Source organism: Arvicanthis niloticus, chromosome 3, assembly GCF_011762505.2.
Source record: "Arvicanthis niloticus isolate mArvNil1 chromosome 3, mArvNil1.pat.X, whole genome shotgun sequence".
Lineage (NCBI taxonomy): Eukaryota > Metazoa > Chordata > Mammalia > Rodentia > Muridae > Arvicanthis > Arvicanthis niloticus.
Window position 1 is genome coordinate 1,540,301 of NC_047660.1, and position 18,841 is coordinate 1,559,141.

At 44.5% G+C, this 18,841-nt stretch overlaps 1 protein-coding gene across 5 annotated transcripts in view; it reads left to right on the forward strand.

Annotated features, from left to right (window-relative positions):
- Window positions 1-231: 231 nt before the first annotated feature.
- Window positions 232-18,841, forward strand: part of Tmtc4 (transmembrane O-mannosyltransferase targeting cadherins 4) — a 59,204-nt gene continuing 40,594 nt past the window's right edge. The window contains exons 1-5 of one of the 5 annotated variants that reach the window (XM_034498315.2): window positions 232-345; window positions 5,129-5,341; window positions 9,135-9,250; window positions 10,188-10,404; window positions 16,919-17,006. In XM_034498315.2, coding sequence (XP_034354206.1) covers window positions 5,183-5,341; window positions 9,135-9,250; window positions 10,188-10,404; window positions 16,919-17,006 — 580 coding nt within the window. In that variant the 5' untranslated portion in view covers window positions 232-345; window positions 5,129-5,182. Of the gene's footprint in view, window positions 346-456; window positions 590-5,128; window positions 5,342-9,134; window positions 9,251-10,187; window positions 10,405-16,918; window positions 17,007-18,841 lie in introns of those variants that run through there. The other 4 variants (XM_034498314.2, XM_076930525.1, XM_034498319.2 and 1 more) reach the window with 4 other exon arrangements.

Here is an 18,841-nt window from a genome sequence, read left to right on the forward strand (position 1 = left end):
ACCACGGCCGCTTCACGTCCCAGCTGCACTCTCTCCTCCTCAACGAAACCCGTCTGCCCCTGCGTCTCCTTCGCCGCGAGCGCCCTGTTCCCACGTCACCCGGATACGTACCAATGAGCAGAAGAGGAGCGCGTGAGTGATGGAAAGGGCAACCTATGGTCGCGCGGTGGGAGGCGGGACTAGGCGGGAGCGGGCGGCCGCGAGTGGGAAGCGGCGCGGCGGGGGGCGGGACGCGGCAGGGTGGGAGGGGGAGGGCGGCCCCTCCCCTGGTGGCAGCGGGCAGGGGAGCTGCCGGAGTTTAAGCACGCGGGAGGGAGATGAAATCGCGGCTCGTGCTCCTTGCAGGTAACGCGCGGGGCGGCCCGCTGAGGACCGAGCGCAGCTGCGGGACGCTCGGAGTTGGGCGCGGAGCAGGCGCGGGCTCCCGGGCTCTCAGCTGAGCCGCCAGCTCTGCGCGGGGGCCCGGGGGCGGCGCCCGAGCCCTGCACCTCTACTAGAGTTAGCTCCGAGACCCGAGCTGCCTCCGGCGGACGCCGCCCCGGGCGGTATGGGCCTGGGTGGAAGCCGCACCCCGGACAAAGAGCGCGCGGTAAGGGTGCGCGCCCCGGGCTCAAGCTCCTGTACTGCCCTACTACGGCCGAGGTCGCCGCGCCGGCCCCTGCCTGCTACTGTCTGACCCAGCCGTGCAACAGCTTCGTAGCCCGGGAGTGCACCCGGTGCAGCAGCCACCTGGCTGCGGGGTCCCCGCGCCTGGTCGCCAGCTGGCCAAGGCACGGGCGACGGCTGTGTCCAGCCGGGTAGCTTGGCCGCCCGCCCAGGGTTACGCGGCGAGCCACCCAGCAGCGCCAGGAGTGCCAGTTACTCTACACTCAGCTGTAGAGCAAAGCTGGTACCACTGGCCTGGGAGCCTGGAGCCACAGAGCGGCTGCCAGGAGTTGGGGGAGCCGAGCAGGTGGTGCAGCAACCGCCTCACCTCCTGCGAACTCCACGGGGAGTCTGGGTTGTTGATGTTGTGACTGTGGGCTGTTTGTGTTTTCTTTCTTTTTATAACTACACACAAAAGAAAGAAGGAGTTAGAGGAAAGATCTCGCCACTGAGTCATCCACACTTTGCTCTCTCCCCGGGAACAGATGGACAGGGAGAATTATAGTAAGGATTGACTGGAGCCCTTATTGCCCCTTGTACCTGCATCCCCCAAAAGCTGTGCACCATAGGTGGAACTGGGGCAAAGTGAGGTATGCTGGCCCACCTAGGTGGGAAAATGGTTACAAGCTAGCAAAGTGGAAACTTACTGAGGCAGGAATTCTGAGTGTGGAACCTCCGATGGGCAGCCACTTGGACATTCTTGAATTAGGAAGATGGGTCACAACCGACTCACCTCACTCTGCTTTTGGCTCGACACTACAGAAGATGGCTGGCTTCTTTGCCTCTGGCACAATGTGCATTAGTTCTCCCTACATCATGCCAGAATACAGGTCAGAAACTATCCCGTTATTTAACCTGATTTCTAGAGGCAAGTTTATGCTCTATCCTGGAAGACAGCTGGCCCTGGATACATTGCCCTTAATGTAGAGGTCAAGAACCTCTCCCTCCCTGTGGTAGAGTCTCCAGTTAGGTGTGGGCTGCTCTTTTCCCAGGGTGAATTATCTAGGTTGGGTCACTCTGCTTCATTGCAGCCTGGGCTGCGGTGTCCATTGTTAACAGACACGGTTCACAGTTCAGTGCCATTTAACCTTTGAGAAGATATTGTTTGAGGTCTTTTTGACCTTTTTATTGACAGATGAATATATTTTTAACCCCCTAAGAACCTAAGAACTTAGGGGGTTAAAAATATTAGGAGTTTGAGTATTGGGGATGGAGACTACTGGTTTGTCCAGGTTTAACTTTTCTAAAGAGCCAGTTCAGAGAGTTCAGGAGCCACCAGAACACTAGCTTTGTTACTGTGACTCTCTCTCTTCAGACTACTCGTAGTAGGTTCTGTGTAGATGGGTCATTGCTGGAACTGGAGCCATGGTGAGCATCTTGTTTTGGCCCCTCCCTACAGTGAGCTACCATCCAAGCTGTGGCTGAGGAGCCAGGGTTCCCAGGCAGTGTATAACCTGGAGAAGACCATTAAGACATGTTGCTTAGCCAGAAACAGAAAGTGTTCTTTCCTATATACCCTGACAGGGATATGAAGATCTCTGCTACCTCGTGGGGCATTTCCCCACCCACCAAGCCTTATTGTAGAACAAGGGTCATTTCCTATTGGAGGAAGGAGAGTTGGGATCAGTGTTATTGTGTGGTGTGAAGTTTGTATAGGACACAAAGTCTCCTCACCGATGCCCGTGAGCATCAATGCAGGTGGTCTGGAAAGGTGAACTGGTCAAAACATGGAGACTAACTGCTTGTATTGCCTCACTCAGTCCTTACCACAGCATAAAGAACACAGGGGTACCTCATTCTACTGATGAAGAAACAATCCTTCCTTAAGGAAACAATGTAGCTCAGGGAAATGCAGCCACAGGCTCATGTGTATCTCTCTCTAGAGTCATTGCTATGGACTGCTGGAGTGGATTCTGAGAATTTCACATAGTTTCCAATGTACTGTAACTTCTTTTGCATTTTCTGATAAAAGGCATATTCTGGACTGTTCGGTTGTGTGTGCAAAGACAGGTCTATTGAACGAATGAAAGCATTTGAATATTTTCACTGCAGTAAAGCAGCAAAGGCATTTGACTAAGGGAGAGTCCCCTGACAGATGCTTCCATGAGATGGCAAGAGCCAGTGAAGACTGGGGATTAGGATCGAGGATAAACTGTCTGCACTGTAGATCCTATGGTTTTGGCCCCCACAGGGGAAGAAATGAATTTGACATCAATTCATCCATTCAGTTGACATCCCCCAAAATGAGAGCCTGGTCCACAAGGGCACCACAGATGTCGGGGGTCCACAGTCCATCCTACATATATGTGGGTTGTTGCTTAAATACCAAAATGATTGGCTTGGGCTGTGGATATGAATATTCAGGAAAGGACAGTGGCTAATTTAGGAACGTAGATTATTTCATCAATCAGTAATCATACAGCCATTTGAACTTCATAACAAACTGATTTCATATTCAAATGTTTAAGGCTCAGCCCGAAAATATCAGGACCAGTTATATGACCTCTTGTAGAACCGGTATACTCTGTTATACATTTAAAATGGGTATAAACCTTTTGGTTTCCTGAACATTAATTTTCTAAATCGGAGAACACATTTAGTCCTTCGATTTTCAAAGTTATGGCGTCTTCTTTTTAAAATTTTGAAGTAGTAGGAGCAATTTCTTTAGTTAGAATGTAAAATAGCAATCAAGGTGTTCGTGCTGACCGGACTACAGTCAGGCTTTAAACAGTGGTTTACATTTTTTAGTGGAGAGAAGAAAGCTACAGAAAGTAGGTGGATTATTCCCCCAGCGCTTGCTAAGAGCAAGCCTTACATCAGGCAGTGGTACTCAGGGGACAAATAGACAAAGAGTCTCAGGCTTTTGTGTCTGGATTGTAAATGGACTCTGCCCCTGGAAAGGATCAGTGCTGTCTTTGAAAGGTGTTCCCTGCTGCCTGTCACCCTGCAAAAGGTGATTATTCAGGCAAAAGCTGTTTAAAAAAAAAAATGTCTGCAGCCAGAGATTCCTATTTGGTTGACTTCTTGTTGATTTATATATATTTACTTGAAGATCTAGAACCAAATATACCCAAGCTTCATCCCAGTCAAGGGGCTGGAATTGTCTTTCATTGGCATGAAAGATGAATGGAGGCTGTCTTCTTAATATGGAGGACCAGAGGCTTTATACCAAAAGGAGATATTCTAAAGACTGTTCAACCTCATGGAAAGTATAGTGATGGCCAGCTTTCTCCAAACAGCCATTAAACCCCAGGGACTCAGTTCAGAAAATGTCTCCATCACAATGGTCTATAGGCAAGCTGTAGGAGCATTTTCTTGATTAGTGATTGATGTGGGAGGACCCAGACTCCTGAGCAGATGAGCCTGGGCTCTGTAAGAAAGCAGGCTGAGCAAGCCAGTAGGCAGCATTCCTCTGCAACTAGGTTCTTGCTTTGAGTTCCTTCCACACTTCCTTTAGTGAGGGACCTGTAAGCTGAATACCCCTCCCAGCAAATCCAGTAGGCAGTCTTTTTATCATCTAATGAGAAAGTAGTTTCAAAGAGTGTAACTCTCCAAACTTACAAAGATTGGAAGTGAGCAACCTGACCAGAAGAAAGCACATGTGTAAGGTGTGGTGAGAGAAGGGACAGATAACTGATTTGTAGATAATTTTGTGTTTGAGTCTTGGAATTGGCCCAGGCTGTTATACAACTCTCAGGGCTAGAAAGATCTTACATTTTGCTTTGTTCCACAGGAAACAGAGAGAGATAGAGATTCTTACAAAGCCACAGAGCTAATAAATGTCAAGGCTGCAGTAGAACTATTTTGTCCGTTTGAAGGTTCTAAAGAAGTACATATTCCTAACTTGACTCTTTGAACAGAATCCCCCACCCCTGCCCCCAATTGGGACAGCTCATTTCTTTTTGGAACCTTCCAAAGAAATCAGTTCCTCTGTCTCTATGTAAACCTCAGCTCAATCAATCATTGTCATGTGCTCTGGCCCTATGAGTCCCCTCTCTTATGATTTTCAGCTAACTGGCATATGCACTTGAGTTGCACACACAGACTGTAAGGTCTGTCAGACATGTTTCATACAGTACACTCTCACTCCCCACGCCGCAGTGTGCCAACAATGAACAGTTACTGATTTTTCTGGATCAGTGAAGCTGATTGTTACTTTTTCAAAAAGCTTTGTAAACTGGCTTGGAGAATTAAAAATGATTTGCTCTATGGGGTTGGTGAATACGTGATCCTATTAAGTTAGAATTCTCAAAAGGAAAAATCAGAAACCCAAGCGCTTCAGATTCCGTTGGTCATGACAAGGTCTGGAAGTCTGCTTGAGTCGCAGGTCACTTTTCTGCCCACTAAAGTTTGAAAGCCACAAATTGATACATTGTGTAAAGTCACAGCTTACCTGCTGATCTAGGTCTTGCTTGCTTTGGGTAATGATGTCCACTGCAGAAGTGTACTTACGGATATTTACATGATGTTGTTTCCCTTGCAGATTTCTAACCAGCATAATGCTGGATCCAAAGGCTGGTGGCCTGCAGTTTTCAAGATGCCTGAGCTGGATGCTGACTTGGATCACATCATCCCATCTGTCCTTCCCCCTTTCTGGGCTAAGTTAGTAGTGGGATTTGTTTCCCTTCTGTGTTTTGCAAGGAGCTATGATGGAGATTTTGTCTTTGATGACTCTGAAGCTATTGTTAACAATAAGGTTTGTGTCTTAATCCTCTAGGAAACTTAAGCATGCCCAGTTTCCTTCTGTCTCAGTGATCATCCAAGCGGGTGTTAATTCTCTGTCACGCTTGGGCTGACTCTCAGTCTGGGTCTCCTAAATGCATTGCCTCAGGTCTGCAGCACCTGCCTGTGCTCAGGAAAACCCATGCATACTTCTGCTAAGATTATAAGTCTGAGACTGTTGCAGAGCATCTCAGATTGACTGCTTCAGATTTTATGAAACTTTCCAGAACTATGAGAGGAAAGAGAGATTCGTGCATTTGCTCTAGTGATGGATGGATCTCTCATCACCCATTGAAAGGTGTGTGGTCTGTAGCAGGCAGCAGCTGGCTGTGACTCTGTCCTTCACTGTGTGAGCACAGTGTGCTGACAGCTGATGGGAGAAAGCATTCTGCTGCTGAGGGATACAACGTTCCTGCTCATTTCATGTTTGGAGACTCAAGTTTGCTGACCTTGCAAACTCCTAGCCAGTCTTGTTCACCAGTTACAGCTACATGAGGCCAGGAAAATAGCCAATTTTTTATTGTAAAATGGGAAGGATGAGATTCAAATAAGCCAAAAGACAATGAGAGTAAGAAACTTGGAGGCAGGTAGAATCAATGCTCAGAAGTGGCATGATCTACAATCTTTGTAGTGGTCTGTTATTTAGCACACAGGTTGTGTTGCTTACTTATGGCTAAAGCTTGAAGGAATGCACCTACCTGTCTCTCTGGGGCATGCCATTGAAGGTGCTTTTGCCACACCATTGTTGCATGCTCATAAGAAGTGAAAGTCTATCAAGATGGCTCAGCAGGGTAAGGCATCTGCCACCAAGCCTAATGACCTGAGTTCAATCCCTAGGAATCATACTGTGGAGGAAAAAACACTACATACACATCCCATGGTATGTCTTTTTGTACATATGTGAGCATGCACACAGACAAAAGTTAATCAAATTTAATAGATAGATGATAGATAGGTAGATAGATAGATAGGTAGGTAGTTTGTTTTTTTTTTTAATCACTGATGTCACCAGATGAGGATAAGTCCTTTTTACATAGAAAATGTCAAAGAAAACTCCATATGGCAAGACTGTATCTTTTGAAGTTGGAGAAAGCCATGTTTGACTTGCAGGTGTTTTGTTTATAGCATGATTTTGTGATTATGTTTTTTCGAGCCAGGGTCTCTGAACAACTGTCATGTTGATGGCTTGCTAGCTGCAATAAGGATTTTCCTTTATTTTCCAATAAGGAGTCCACCTTTATTTTTTAAGTTGTTATTTGTTGTGGTTTTCATCACACCTCTACCTGAGTAAGTAAAGGATTAATTCCAAACGTTTGTTGAAAAATTCTGTTGAACTGGGAACATGGACACATGGGTTCTGGTGTGTGGAGAGTTCTGGTGCTTGCTTTAGTTCTTCCATGTGAGAGAAAGTGGCCAGGCATCTTGTGCCTTTGACAAGTATGGTTTGAGCAGTATTTTCTGGGATATCACCTCCTGCCCCTTGTATAAACTTTCCAGCCCTACTTTTTTCCTTCCCTGTTTGGAGTGCACAACTCTACTCCTGGGGCTGTCTTCATGATATAAGCAGGTGGTTTCTGGGTCTGGGGGTGTTGGATACTGTTGCTAGGTGCTTCCTTGTGCTGAGTTACTATTTCTTGCTCCCTAAGATGATCTCTGAGTGGTGTTAGGAGGAATTTGCAATCTAATGTTCCCATAAATCATGAGGGAAAAAAGACCTTTCTCTCACATACTGTGCTTCATATGAAGTAGGCTGTTCCTAATTAAATATTTAGAGCTTCTTTGGTGTTCATTTTCTGTTCAGAGGGAGAATAGGATGCTACTCTAGCCACCTCAACTGAGGAGGCACTTTAGCAACAGAATACAAAGGCTTGGACTTCCCCTGTTGTTGCTGAGTTAGCAGATGGGTCCTGCGATCTCTTTAAAACATCTAGCTGGCTCCTTGGATGGATGATCTAGATTTTTAAGGCCAATGAAGCTGGTAGAAGTGAAAGTCGCAGCGAGAATCAAGTGATCAACTTTGCTTCTATTCCTCCTCTTGAGTTAGCAAGCAGCTTGTTCTGTAGCAAGTACTAGAGACCAAATTGTAATTGCAGTGTAGATACATGTTCTTCGTGGCCATCTGTCATTTAAACCTCCTTCTGTTTGGGAACATTTTTTTTAAGGGTGTATGAGTGAGTGCGTGTATACAGATGCATGATAGGGGTAGGAAAGGCTACTGAATCCCCTGGAGCTGCAGTTGCAGGTGGTGGTGAACCTAAGGTGGATGTTGGAATCCTCTGGGAGAGCAGTTCTTAACCCTTAGCCATTTTTTTTTTTTTTTTTTTTTTTTTTTTTGCATTTAAGCATTCGTCTATGTGCAAAAGGCCATTCTTAGAAAGCCAATTCTAGTGTAGTTTCGCCAGCTGGAATCAGGGACTAATATGAAGATGTGAAGCAAGAATTAGAAGAAGTTGTGAGCTGCCCAACATTGGTGCTGGGAACTCAAGTCCTCTGAAAGAGCAGATCCTGCTTTAGCTGCTGGGCCATCTCCAGTCCTCTCATTTAACTTTTATAGCATTTAGTTTCACATTTTAAATGTAAGGGGAAATTTTAAATTATCTCAGCAGAAAGATGGTTTTGTTTAATATTTAGTAATTTTGTATTTTAAAATTGTATAGAAAGTTTCCCCCTAGTTTCATAATCTGCTTAACTCCTGATCAAAAGGAGAAACTTTAAAAATAATATTTGCGGAGGGTGGGGAGGTGGGAGTGGGGGGATAGGTGGGGGCACATCCTCATAGAAGCAGGAGGAGGGGGGATTGGATAGGGGGATTCCTGGGGGGGAGAAATGGGGTAAGGGGATAACATCTGAAATGTAAATAAAATATCCAATAAAAAATCATTAAAAATAATAATAATTGCCCATACTTGTTTAAATTAGTTATTGTTTTGATACCTTACCTTATTTAATTGGCTTTGAAAGGATAGTGGTGACCTTACGTAGCTTAGTAGTCTGTTTATTCAGTGTGAGTTTTTGTTTGTTTGTTTGTTTGTTTGGTTGGTTGGTTGGTTGGTTGGTTTTTGGTTTTAAGGTGTTTTGTTAGTTTTGTTTTGTTTTGTTTTTTTAGTTTTTTTGAGACGGGTTTTCTCTGTGTAGTCTGTGTAACCTTGGCTGTCCTAGAACTTGCTCTATAAACCAGGCTGGTCTCAAACTCATAGAAATCTAACTGCCTCTACCTCCCAAGAGCTATGTCAAGTGATAGAGATAGTTAAACCATAGCTGTGAGGAACCAGTGTATCAGGTGCTATGGGGACAAATAAGAGATGCCTCAGACTCCACAGAAATGGATTGAGATTCACTCAGGATGTTACAGGGTTGAAGATAACCATCCAGGGCCAACTTGCCGATGGAAAGCCTTTACAGAGAACTCATGAAACAGGGGCAGGGACATAGCATCAGACAGACAAATGCAGTGCCTCTGACTGTTATGAGGACATTAGCTTTGATACAGGAAAGTAGGGAGTTATTGAAAGGCTGTAACTAGCTGGATGGGATAAGCTCATGTGTGTTTTGAAATACTTTGTGTAGAAAATGTGAAGATACAGTGGTCCTTATAAAAAGCCTGGGCATATCCTATAGAGGAGATGTTGGGGTTGAGTCTATGGCTAGCAGAAAGGATGAGAGGGATAGAGTTGACAGCTTGGGGGAGTTTTCAAGGCTGTGGTGTAAAACTATGGGAGGATCATGACTCCCCCCCCGCCCCCCAATGTCTCATTGTGTTCCTGCAGGACCTCCAATCAGACACCCCCCTTGGGGACCTGTGGCATCATGACTTCTGGGGCAGTAGACTGAGCAGTAACACCAGCCACAAGTCCTACAGGCCACTTACTGTCCTGACTTTCAGGTAAGGTATGACAGTAGGAACTGGTGCTTCATTTGAGGTTTTCACATGATGTCTTGTGTGGGGGGGGGGGGGAGGGTGCGGGGGGGGAGGTGTCTAGCGTTAGTTCTTATGTAGGTGGAGTAAGTATGTATTCTAAGATGTCTGTGCTCATATTAAGTCTTAGAAAGTGTGCCACAGGGAGGCTGAGAGGTTGTGCCTGAGGAATATCCATTTCAGCTGCACAAACTAAAACTGAAATTATACAGACGTTAGCCTGGCCCCTGGGCAGGGATGATGCTTGCACACCAGCAAAGCACCCATCTCTCTGGTTCTCAGAGAGCCCACCCCTTAGTGTTTGGTTAGTAAAACACCAAGGGAATATGTGATACATACCAAAGCAACACAGGCATCCAATGAAACTATTTGCTTTTATCTTCCTGTTATTGCCAATTCAATATGGAATGGATATGAAGTTTAAAGATTACTTCTCTGACTCACATTAACCAGAGCTACTGGTCACTTGACAGAGCTCTTATACCTGTTTCTGGGATACATTTAAATACTTGTGTATGGATCTTACAGAGAAACATTTAAAAACAGAAACACTAGCAATTGAGAAGTAGTCAACTGAAAGAATCACAGTAGCAGCAGGAGGATGTCCTGTGGGAGAAGGCTGGGGATACACTTTGTTAAAGCACTTTGTTGTGCCATATGTAGGCTATGAGGAGCTGCCTTGAGGAAAATGTGGTTTAACTTGTCTTTGGAAAATAATCCCTTTGGGGCCCTGAAGACATCACCTAGCTGTCCTTCTGACTTTGGACTCTCAGTCAGTGCCCTTTCTTTCTTCTCTATGGCTCACTGTGTTCAGTTTCTTCAGGCTTGTTGGCTAGGCAGACGTTATTATCTTGGTAATATCCGTTGCGTGTGGTTCACTGTGAACAATCCTCGTTTGTTACAGGGTTAACTACTACCTGTCTGGAGGCTTTCACCCCGTGGGTTTCCATGTTGTCAACATCCTCCTGCATGGCGGCATCTCCGTCCTCATGCTAGATGTCTTCTCTGTACTGTTTGGTGGCCTGCAGTACACCAGTAAAGGCCGGAGGGTACACCTGGCCCCCAGGGCTTCTTTGCTGGCAGCATTGCTGTTTGCTGTTCATCCAGTCCACACCGAGTGTGTAAGTATCACCCATATATGACAGCCTGCATGCATGTAAGAAGACATCTCTGCTGTCTGGTTTTCTGAAACAGGCTCATTGTGTGTTCCTCTTGTTTGCAGAGTTAGAGTAAACACCACACTGTCTTCAGGAAATACAATGCTTTCCCTGTCAGACATTAGAAACAGTGGGTTTTTAGGTCAGAGACATCTCTTTATGAATAAATAATAGCTACCATACTGGTAAACTTTCTCCTCAGAGTGTGCCGGCATCTTGGGTGGCACTGTCTGTTTAGCTGGTGTGTGATCACACCAGCTTCAGGGGCATACATGCTCATGTTGTCTGACTTTATATCCTAAAGGCCAGCAGTTAAAAACCCTTCCTCAGTGCAGACACTATGATAGTTTTTATTTATTTTATTCATTTTTAGAGGGAGACAGAGTCTTACAGTGTAGGCTCTAGCTGGCATAAAACTCCTTATGTAGACCATACTGGACTCTAAATCACGGAGATCCACCTGCTTTGCCTCCCAAGTGCTGGGATTAAAAGCATGCACCACCATATCTGGCCAGGGGCAGTTTTTCTTTAATAACTGACTTTATTATTTACAAAATTTTAATTAGCATAAAAGTACTATGATATTAGATGGTCTGGTATTACTTTATAGGCAGTAAGTATCCCAAGCAGATAAAAGAAAGTGTAGCATATTCCATGGCCCACACAGGCACAAAGAAACTGCTCTTGAAGTCTCTGTACCTTCCTTCTTCTCACTCTCTGGATATCTTCCCCAAACAGACTTGGCCACATAATAGACAGCAATGACAGGAGCCTTACCTGCTGCCCTGTGCCTTGGATGCAGAGGAGACTACACTCTAGACATACACTGTTGAGATTTAACTGGGCATTTTCCAGGCTGTCAGAAAACCCCTATATGCATACATACTTGAACCCTTGCAAAATGTGAGGCGGCATGCTCTGAAATAAGGGATTGGATTTGGTCACTCTGGTCCCACAAAGCCCTGGATTAGATGCTTCATATGCTGTTTTGCTCACTGTGAACTTTGATCTTTAATAGACATGTAAATGCCTACAGTCAGTTGATTGTCCTGTTGAGGGTCTTAAAGTCAATTCTAAACTGTTAACCAGAATTCTTGTTTCTGGCGATCTGATAGAATTCCATGGAGTTTTTACTGTTGCCTTCTGTGTCTTCTATGAAAGGCTATGGGCTTATGATGTAAGAGTCCACTTAAAGCCCTTTATCTCTCATTTGTGCACAACTGTGACCAAGTTACAGTTGGTTTCAACCTCACTTCCCAGGGCTAAGTGTTTGTTGTTTCTCAGATACAGTGTTGCATCTGACACAAACAGGGCTTTCTGGGAAAATCCTGGCTGGATTGACTGTTTACTTCTTGTCTAATTTGGACAGAAACATAAAACCAAAGTAAAAGATTACATAAGCCAAAGATTTCCCAAAAATTCTGATTCTAAGTATTAAGCAGTTGATTTGTGAAGAGATTTTAAGGCCTGGGTATGCTTCAGGTGTGTGCATGCACAAGACACACTGGCACATTGTAATTAAATGCAGCTTGTCTGCTAATTTTAAAAGGCTGTATTTCTCGGATCTTTAAAAGGAATTGAGGGGAGTGGAGAGATAACTAAGCTAGTGAAGAACTTGCTGTGCAAGCATGGAGACCTGAGTTTGATCACCAGCACCCTCATAGAATTCCTGTGCCTATATCCCAGTGATAGGGAGGCACAGACAGAGTGTCCTTAGGGTTTCCTGGCCAGCTACTCTAGTTTCATTATCTAGTTCTGGGCCCATGAGACACTCTATCTCAGTAATGCCCAAGGTTGGCCTCTGGCTTCCACATGCACAAGCATATGTGCATGAACACACACACACACACACACACACACACACACACACACACACACACCACAGAGAGGGAAGGCTACCTGTAGGGAGAAAGCGGTATTTGAAAATTCTCTTCATCTCGCTGCCATTTCATGATAGCTGTTTAAACTTGGATTTCAAAGAATAAAGAATAATTAAAAATTAGCATTCACACCGACATACTTGGTATGTTTACCTTTCATTATTTTGACACACTATCCAATTTCCTCTTATCACCTTTTCCCTGTTATCTCCCACTCTACATGTTTTAATGCCACCTTTAAACATGTGCAAAGAGCAAGACACCTGGAGCTTATCTTCAGGTAGCAGGGGGATGCCGCACAGGTATCCTGCCAGGATGGGAGAATCAGCCGGTTTCCGGCTGTGGTGTGGCCACGGTGGTCCCACCCTGCTTGTGGCTCCCTGGGGCATGAGGACTGCAGTAAATACGTGTCTGTCTCTATGTGTTAAGAAGGTGGAGTAGCAGCATGAGCCTTACAAGTTTTTAATGACATGCATTTCTTTGTAGTTAATATTAATGTGTTTTGTGCCCCCCCCCAGCATTAACACTGAAGTTATTTTTGCCAGGTGTCAATAAGCACTTATACTTTCTCTTTGTTGTTGTTGTTGTTGTTGTTATTATTTGTGAAACAGGGTATCATGTAGCTATGGCTGGCCTTGAATGCCTGATCTTCTTGCCTCAGTCTCCCAAGAGCTGGAATTATAGAGATGGGCCACCTGACATTTCCTAGCCATCAGGGTGCTTGAGATACAGGGTCCTGACCAAAGCCAAGATGGTCAAATTAGACACCTTTCAGTCTGGTCCCCTTCTGAGCTCTGATTGGTAGGAAAATCATTGCAGCCAGATTGATTTGTTCCTCAGCTGATTAGAAATCAAAATCCACTCCTCCCCCTACACCCTGTATGCCATTCCAGACCTTTCTGAGTTGTTAGTAGTCACATGCAGCTTCTGATGGGGTAGTGGTCCCTGAGGAAGGAGAGGCAGGAACAGATATTGCTTGATGTTGAAATTTTTAATCCTGATTCAGGGGTTTCTATCTTGCCTTTGACCACTCAGTTCCTGAATAAAAGACACACAACTTCTGTTATTCCCAATAAGCCTTAAACAGCACAAGAGCTAGGCAGACATCTACCTTCAATGTTATTAGAATCTACTTAAAGCTTCCCTGAGGGACCTTAAACCCGACTGCACTTAGCGTCACAATATACAGCAAGAGACCAAGCTTCCACATTGCATAGGTCTTGATCTGGTTTGACTCAGCCATCAGGGTGAGATACACCTAGGGCCTCCTTGATGACGTGAGTAGCCTTGTACTCAAAGTGTGGCTAAAGATGACAAGTCACCTGGGTTCTAGTACCAAAACCTCAGCTACCCATCCATCTACTGACTCCAGATGTTTTGCCAGGGAAGGGGCAAGATACGGTCTCTGTGTCCTGGGCTGGTCTCAAATGCACTTGTAGCTTTTAGATGAGGATGGCTTTGAACTCTTGTCCTCCTGCCTCTACCTTTCAAGTTCTGGGACTGTAGTCATGCACCATCCATCATACCTAGTTTTGAACACCTAGATTTCAATACAAATCAGAAAACCCCGCCCACCTCCTTTTTGTCTCCCAAAAGTCCCCAGTTCAGATGCCACCTGTTTATTGGATTGAGGGAGGGTGCATTTTTTTTTCCAGAAAAGACTGACAAGGTGTTTGATGTAGTCTGAAAGAAAAATTCAGCTGTTAGAGAGGAATTTACCTGAAAATACATATTTTGCAAATATCAAAAGAAAAAAGAAAAAAAAGGAAGAAAGGAAGGAAGGAAGGAAGGAAGGAAGGAAGGAAAAAATAAAAGCCTTGTCTTCCTTATGTCCATTCTCCAGTGGTTGGATATAGCCTGTTCTTGGATAGCCTTTTACATACTGTGCTGTGAGCTCTCCTTAATTACCTGACAAATATTCACTGAAATGCTAAGTGTTTCTTTACTTTTCTTTACTTTAAACACTTGATAGATTTACCTTTCGTTTGTTTTTATATCAGGTAGTATAACCTTTATCACTTACAGACTTGAGATTGTCTTTCATAGTTTACCAAAACAGAGATGAGAGATGGCTCAGCTGTTAAACACCAAGCCCACAGCCCAGACAACAGTGCTTTGACCAGAAGGAAAGCTTTCCTTTAGTCAATAAGCTTATGTGCTTAAACGTGGTTCTTGGCAGCATTTTGCATGTGTCTTAACCACCCTGATGGAAGGGGCTTCCACAGCCTTGTCCTTCTGGCTTTGTCCCCAGTACTTGCACCAACTGTTCTTCTCTTCTGCCACTTCAAGAAGCCCTAGTTCCCTTGTCCTGCCTCCTCTTAGCTTGTTCTGTGGCTCCTTGGACAGTGACTCCTCATTGGCTTCAGTCACTTCAGTTCTGAGAGGATTTGGTCTGGTCTATCCTGCACTACAGCTCTAAAAAGCTCTTCTCCCTGTATCCTTGCTGGAGGCCTACAAAGCCTGGATGCTCCAATCACTTCCTTACTTGCTACTGTGTCACAGAACCAGCACCTTCTTCCCCACAAGCATCAATATCCTTGGTCCTTTCTCCCCTCCTCCCCCCATGAGCATCAGTGTTCTTGGTCTCCCCCCCTCACTCCATAAGCATCAGTGTCCTTGTTCCTTTCTCTCCCCCATAAGCATCAGTGTGTTTGGTCCTTTTGTCCCCCCCACCCCCCCATGAGCATCAGTGCCCTTGCTGTCCCCCTCAATCCCCCATGAGCATCAGTGTCCTTGGTCTCCCCTCCCAAACCCATGAGCATCAGTGTCCTTGGTCCTTTCCCTGCCTGCCTAGCACATTGTCCTGTTTCAAGAAGCACTCTGTTACTTATTGTGTCCTTGATTAAATGAACTTACCTCTGAGTATCCAGAACTCTCATTATGTATTATTCATTTAACCCTCCAGTGAACTGCCATGTTCTCTTCAGGTCCGTTAAGCTCGATTTGCCCCTTGCTTCCTATGCTGGTTGATTGTTATCATTTTTTTGTGACAAGATACCAGACAGAAGCAACTGTAGGAAGGAAGGCTTGTCGTGGCTCAGTTTGAGGGCACAGTTGGTCACGGTGGGGAAGGCATGGCAGCAGAGCATGAGTGTTGGTTATCTGGGCATATCCAGTCAGGGGGCAGAGAACAATGAATGCAGGTGCCAAGCTCACTTTCTCCTTTTTATTTAAAGACCCTGGAATTGTGCTGGCCATATTAAGGGTGGGATTACCTCAGCTAAGTGGTTTAGAAATTCCTTCACAAACATGCCAAGAGGGTGGCCTCCTGGCCTACGAGGTCCTGTCAGGTTGACTGTACTATCACACTTGCCTCTCGGACATGCTCTTGCTGGGATGAATTTGTCAACTCATTCTGTCCTCTTATCCATGGACTTCCCAGTATACCTCCACTGGGAGATTACAACTACAGTGGGAAATAGACCTCAGCCTTGCATATGCAAAAGGAAAGCTATTTTTAAAGGCATTCTTGTTCAGCTGTTGACCATACACGCCCTTAGGAAACATGTATATGTACTAACTTCCACAAGCATGATATTTTATCTATTAAAGTGATTTGGTATATGCCACGTTTGGGTGTCAGTACAGGGCACCCCATGAACCAGAGGGTTATTCATGACAATTTTGTGCTTTTCCTTGCTATGAAACATTCAGAGGGCAATTATCGAGGTAATGAGCTTGGGGGAAAAAAATGAACACAAACTTTATACAGCTTGTCACTATGGGAAAGGAGGGAAGGAAAGGGGCTCATGTTGGAAATGAGAAGAGAGAAAGGGTGGGAATTGTTTTCTGTTTTATCTCAGTGTCCACTTTGGGATCATCCTGACTTGGCAGGTTATCCCTCTAAACCAGTTTGAGTTGGAAGGGAGAAGATGGCAGAGACAGCTCAGAGGCATCGAACCTGTGTCTCTCTGCCTAATGGCTTTTAACATATACTTTCTACTTTTGTGGCCTTTGTGTTTCCAGTCAGATTTAAAATTCTTTTCAGTTTATTATTGTTGGTGGTGGTGTATGTGTGTGTGCATGCCTGATATTGCGGAGTGGGGCCCGAGTGTCACAGTACATACGGTGAAAGCTGGAGGACTCTGAAGTTTGTTCTCCTCACCCCTTCATGTGAGTTTTGAGGATCAACTCCATGTCTCCAGGCTTAATAGGCATGTCTACCCACTGTTCCATCTTGCCAATCTCAGGACTTTTTTTTTTTTAATACTGTGCCCTCTGAGCTGGTAACATTTTCAGTTGAAAATCTCATATGAGACATGAGAAACCTGGGCTGCTGCAGGTGTTCTTGGATGTAATGTGTTAAATAACACCGCTTTTGCTAGACATGTGCTGTGCCCAGAACAGCCTGGTCAAATAACCTGGAATCTCTTATAGATTCTGGTACAGATGAAGTCCTGTACCGGAGAGGGTGAAAAGAATGAACCATTTATAAGTTAACACCCCTGGGTTTTACAGCGCTGCCAACATGCTGTCATGAGGGGTAGGAGCTGATAAATTGCTTGTTTCATGTCCAAGGTACTTTGTGTATATCCAAAATTTAGGAATGCTTAATTTTTTATGTAAATCTTTCTCCCCAACCCCCTCTTTCTTTTAAGGTTGCTGGTGTTGTTGGCCGTGCAGACCTCCTGTGTGCCCTGTTCTTCTTGTTGTCTTTCCTTGGCTACTGTCAAGCATTTAAAGAAAGTAAGCACTATGTTTGTTTTTCTCGTTTGCCACTTTCTTCATTATTTCATCCTACAGATCAGTGTCTTAACAGATAGTGAATTGGTCTGTTCATATAAGGTTATCATTTGAGGTGCAGTAGGGCAAAGATTTGGAGTCTTCACATGTGCTTGTTTCATTACCCTCTTCATAATTGCCACATTCTCAGTCACATTCTCAGTCAATAATACAGCAAAGTCCTGAGCAGAATTACTGAAGCACTTGGATTGGGGATGGGATAGTTTTATTTTCAGCAAAACTGCATGATTGCACTGGGGCTCTAGAGATCATATGTGTTGATGGCCAAGCTGCCGCTTCATACTTTTAAAGGTTGGATTGGACTATGAGAGTCTCGCTCCACTTTTCCTCCTCCTTCCTGCATGTAGGCTAGACCCCAGCTCTGCTTGCTTCTCTGATTCTCCCAGATATGCAGCTCCATTGTTTGTGATGTCTGCCTGAGTAGGCATGACCATATCTCACATCCTTATATCACTTTTTATTATGCTGAGAGAAAAAATCCTGCACATCATTTGGTTGGGGTCTGGGGACACGTGAGTGGAATAGCTTTAGGAGCAGAGAAGAGCAAGGGGCAACTTCTCTCCCTGAGACCAAAGATCAACACAACAGGAAGGCACAACTCCATCAGTTCCTTGGGCAGGGTCTCCCTACTAACAACAACTCATGCTTTGTAGAGGCTGAACCTGCCTCACCACAGCTGAGCAAGATTCCAGCCATCCTGTTTTCCATAAGACTGTGAATCGGGAATGGGAAGGGTTCCCACCTCACAGACATGTTTATTACAGTATAACGGCACTACATGTCCTAACATTGGCAGTTCAATTGGAATCTGCAGGTTCATAGGGAGACACTTCTCAGCAGTCACATCAAGAAAATGAAAACTTCAGACTCAAGAGATTTTTTTTTTCCCAGAAATGCCTCATCAGTCATCATTTATTAATCTTAACATAACCTCCTTAAAACAATTACTTGGAATTATAAATGAATTTCACAGTCATCAGAAGTACTTTTTGAAGAAAGTATATTAAGTATTAAGTATTAAATAGCAATAGATTTAACAGGTAAAGTGTGTCATATAGAACCCCCCACTTTTAAAGATTGCCCTTGTGAAATCATAAGGAAAACCATTACAGCACCAGAACTGCTTCCTTAGAGTGAGCTGATAAATTTGCTAGGCTTTCTGAATGGACTGTTCTTTCAGAATGGTGAAAAAAACTGAAGCTACTTGGTATTTCTCCCTGAATTCTTTATTCTTTCTGTGTTCCAGTTCATGAATTTGTGCATTAATATTTATGTAGTATATGTGTATCTGTTTTGAGTTCTCTTACAATCATAAAATTGTTTCTAAGGGCCATCCATACAAAAAATAATTGGTTTAGGAAGCCTTTGGGGCTGGGAGTTTAGCTTGGTAGTGGATCACTTCCCTGGCATAGGCAAAGCCTCAGGTTCTCTGCCTAGTGTTGAAAAGACAAATTAAATATACATGAAGTCTTCAGAAACTGATGGTGAGGGTGAAGGTACTTCACTGTTAATGGGTGCTCGGTTAATTCATACTCAGATTCCTGGGAAGTTGGTGAAGAACTGCTCGCCATATAACCTTTCGTTTTGGGTCCAGCGACACTATTTTAGCATGTGTACTGTATTTAACTTTAGCATGAGAAAGAGACAGTTAGGTCCTAGTTTATAAGTACCTTCAATAAAATTGATCTGGACATGATTAGTGTTTGCAGATCAGCAGCAGTAGTGGCACCGGCTTGTGCAGAACCCCACTAGTATTATAAATAGATGTTGATTTGTTT